At 35.3% G+C, this 4382-nt stretch overlaps 1 protein-coding gene across 1 annotated transcript; it reads right to left on the bottom strand.

Annotated features, from left to right (window-relative positions):
- Positions 1-3556: 3556 nt before the first annotated feature.
- Positions 3557-3964, bottom strand: LOC122033865 (zinc finger AN1 domain-containing stress-associated protein 15-like). The gene has a single exon (XM_042593021.1). The coding sequence runs from the start codon at positions 3962-3964 to the stop codon at positions 3557-3559; it is 408 nt and encodes a 135-aa protein (XP_042448955.1).
- Between the last annotated feature and the right edge of the window lie 418 nt (positions 3965-4382).

The following is a 4382-nucleotide window of genomic DNA, read 5'->3' as shown; positions in this document are numbered from 1 at the left end:
TATTGCATTAACATTGTCCCTGAATGTTAATACTCGACTAGGAATGATTAAGAGTAGTGTTCCCTATATCATCTCACTATCGATTCAACCAATCGATTGATATAGGTAAGAACCTTCTACTCAAGGACATTATTATACTTAGTTTATTTGGCACCAATACAAGTAAGTATAATAACCAAGCAAATGCCTTTATTAATATAAAAATATGATACAATAAGTCCATAATACAATCATCAAATGATTGGCTCTAGGGCTCTAGCTAACAGTAACAAGTTGCCAGGAGCTGCAAATTGATCTGCAATAAACAGACCCATCACAAAAGCATAAGTGAAAGTAAAAAACCTGGGTTCAAAATCTTCCAATTAAAACTTGAACCAAAAGAATTGGATCATCATGATGAGTTATGGTAGGGTGAATTGTTTGTAGAGCTAAAAACAATTCAACAAATTCCTCAAAATAGAAATCACATACGCACAACTTTGATAATTACATAGGACACCTAAAAGAACCAAAGTGTCAATCAAATAAGTGTAGATTAAGAACTATAACATTCACTACATTCCAGCTGAAAAAATAGATTTTTCATTCCCATTTCATCAATACAAAGAGAAAATCTAACAAATTTAGCTGCAATGCACGTGCAATTCACGGGTAATTTACACTGCTCGTCCAAGCAAAAGTATATAGAGCAAACTATTAAGAAATCAAACTGCAGTATATAGATATTTTGTATATCAATATACTATGGATCATACACGAAATGCCTTTACAAGCTCTTCATTTCATTATTCTCAAGCAATCACTAACATGCATATAGATTAACATAGTTGTGCTTTATGAAGCATCATAATTGTCATTCGCGATGATACTTGCAAGGTTCTACAAGATGGAAGTAGGAAATAAAAATTTGTCATCAACAATGAATTTCGAATGTACTTTTGCCACAGTAGTATTATGCTCAAGGAGTCATCAACAAAGTATGTAGTTCAACATAGTAAAAATTTAAATGTGATTGTAAAAAGAAAAAAAATAAATTATAGGAGGAAAAATAAGATTAAGTCATGGCATATAGACAAAAACCATAAGGAGAGTACAAACAAGAAATTTGTAGAGCAACTCATAAGATACAAAAGGTCATCATCTAACAATTCACAAAGAGATAACTTCCACATTGTCAGTCCTTGCATAATTTAGAAACAACTAAATAAGCTACTCACACAACCCAGCCATTATTAATTTTGGACCACAAAGAGAGGCAATAAATAAGGGAAATGTCAGCTAATTCTGCTCATGGTAGAAATGCAAGAATAAAGTATTGAGCAAAGGAGATAGCTAGCTGTGAATAAACAAATTATTAGCAGTAAGGAATCAAAATCAATAAGTCATGGAGTCACAAACAAAGTGTTCAACCATCTTTTGAAGTCTAGTAATTTATAGCTAGTAATGAATATAGTCTAGTACGCAATCCGTCCATTCGGATCACACTTCGTCGATTTCTTCGTTGGAGTAAATTGTTTTCTTGAACTGTTAACAAACCCAGATTAATTTAGTAAAAAAAATCAGTAATAAAGAAGCAAAGTCAAATAAAATAAATTATTTGAGAAAATTGAGAATATGTCAAATATTACCATTGAGATAAGTGAATCCTTCGCGTTGGTAATATTTCCTTCAATAATTTCTCTCCTAAATTTCATCACATAAAATTCTCTAGCTTTCATCGTGGAAATTATATAAAAAAAACATTAAAAAGTAATTTGGCACTTGGGTCATAACTAGGCCTAGTGGGTCTAACAGATGGCTCAATCCATCTTTTATATATTTCATTCATTTTATCAACAATTTATCAATTCAAGCACTTAACTTTAAGAAATACTCAAATAGTGCACCTAATTTCCATATTTATTAAAAAAGCACACTTAATTTTCAAAATTCCCTTTAACCCATTACAGCCATAAACCAAAGTAAACAAATTTAATTTTCTTACTTGAACTAAACCGAACCAAGGCAAAAAAAAACTTAATTATTTTATCAATCACTTTCATATAAAAGTCATTAATGATCCTAAAAATAATTATAAATGCGACCCTATAAATTTTATATTCACATCATATTAACACTGTTACACTCCTAGTGATACCCTCAATCTATCTATTTTTTTCCTTCAAAATTTTGTGTCTTTTAAGTTCACTAAGTTTTGACCAAAAAGTCATATATGACCTTAAAAAGCTCATATTTATTTTAAATTTACACCATTGCACTCCTAGTGGTCTCGTGGACCCATCTATATATAAAGAAATGAGGCTTCTTTTGTGCTAATAATGAGTAGACAGTGTGGTGCCCGAATGAGTAGGAAATTTACCTCATTTTTCATCACTACATAATGTGCAGGCCAAGCAACACAGGTCCCTATAACGTTACCAATAGTATCACATTCATCACATAAAATCCTCATTTGGGCTTGGATCAAAAGGGAACAAAGAGAGCATTGGTGTGGGGTTGTGAGCTTTCTCTACTAACCATTGAGCTAAGTTACCAATTGATAGCACTGAGCGGTAATCTGGAGATCACTGACACAATGAAGGATTTCTTATACTTGGGGGGTTTTGGAGTTTGGTAGTATCCCTACTATCCCAACTAAAATTTAACTGCTCCAAAAATGAAAGAGATGAAACAATTATACATGGCACGTACCACATCCATTAGTAGCAGTTACTAGTTGGTTAGAATGATTGAAGTTTGTCCTCAAGGTCACAGTATCACCAGTGGAGTCTATTCTGTAAATGAGACTACTATTAGCCACATTTCAGAAACGAACAATAATATTTCCTGCATTTTATAACCGATTGTTAACTGTCAGAATGAAACTATAGTGTGTATTGAAAAGAAAGGTTATATGATGAATTACTTTCATTGGCAAGACCATTGATGTAGGTTTGCTTTATGCTTTACAACTTGGACAATAGATCTTTTGATGTACTATTTGGGTTGGAGAGATTCATCTAGCTTTTGCTCATTAGATAAGATGTCGATGACTGGTTTTATTGAAGCAACTCAAGGTGGAAAACATGCACATTAGATTGGGATGAGCTTGAAATGGTGGAAGTTTATCAACCTTAACATCATCTCCACTCTGATAAAGACCAACCATGGATCAGCTCAGTGTAGTAGCATTAGGTCTTCAATCTCAAATTCAACAGTAGGAAAATAAAAATAAACCCCTTCAAACTGCAGCTTCCCCTCTCTTTTTTGTTGCACGTAATCATCCTGAAATGCCCAAGCAAACAAAATAGTTACTAACAACAAAATTAGTCAATAAAAAATAACTATTCTTTCATGTATCACATACAATCTTTTTTGTTGTCATTTTGAGAAAAAAACAGTAAGTGCTTTCATGTATCTCAAGCACCTGTGGGTCCGTGTATCTGATGACACATATAAAGTTGGACAAATCTCTAAAAAAAATTCAGAGATAATGCAATTCAATCAGACTACAAGATGAAGTAGCTAGACCCAGTTAACTTCAAGAAATGTTGAGTAAAAGCAAGAAAAGAAACACTCATATTTTAATGATCTTCGCAGCTCTTATGAAAGGATTGGCCTTGGCGATTTGTTCTCTTCCAGGCGCCTTGTAATCGAATGAGCAGTCATGGGAATCGGAGTACCGGTGAAGTTTGCAGAAGAGATCGCTGCAGTGGCACCGGAAGTCGGTCAAGCCCACCCTTTTCCTGCAGATCAAGCAACGCTTAATGGACTGAATGGTTGGGGATGGATGACAGTCTTCCTCGGTCTTCGGCAGGCAGGAAATCGGAACAGTAGGTGCCTGGAATCTCTCAGGCCTCTTCAGAGCTTCAAATCCTTGAGGGGAAAGCTGCGGCAAAATAGAAGGGGAAGAGGAAGAAGAAGAGGAAGAAGGTTTGAGAATCTCCGCTTCGCCCTTGTTAAGATCACACCTTTCCCCTGCCATCTGTTTCAATTCCGGGACCAAATCGAAACAAAAATCAACAAAATCTTTTGATTAATTCAATGAAAAAGAAACCATCTTTGCAAGGGTAACAAACAGACTCAACAAGTAGGGAGATGATGAGATCGACGAGCTGAAATAGAACAAATCTGAGATTTTTCTCCGGGAAATTAGAAAAATAAAAAAAACTATACCTGGGGCACAAATAAATCGAGAGACGGCGGGCGACTTTGTACTATCAAAGGGCCTCATAGAGCTCAGAAATCCGCTCACCAAGAAATGAGAGGAGAGCACACCGCACGTCGTGGAGGAAGATCCAGCGGAGGCGGACGGTCGGTCGACAAGATGGCGTGAAGAGATTGTATGAGGAGAGGGAAAGAAATATGGCTAGGGTTCGGGAACACAAAGAGGAAGACACGAC

The sequence above is a fragment of the Zingiber officinale genome, chromosome 11B, assembly GCF_018446385.1.
Source record: "Zingiber officinale cultivar Zhangliang chromosome 11B, Zo_v1.1, whole genome shotgun sequence".
NCBI classification, from domain to species: Eukaryota; Viridiplantae; Streptophyta; class Magnoliopsida; order Zingiberales; family Zingiberaceae; genus Zingiber; species Zingiber officinale.
Note: the sequence above shows the minus strand (reverse complement) of the source record. Positions and strands in the feature narration are given on the sequence as shown.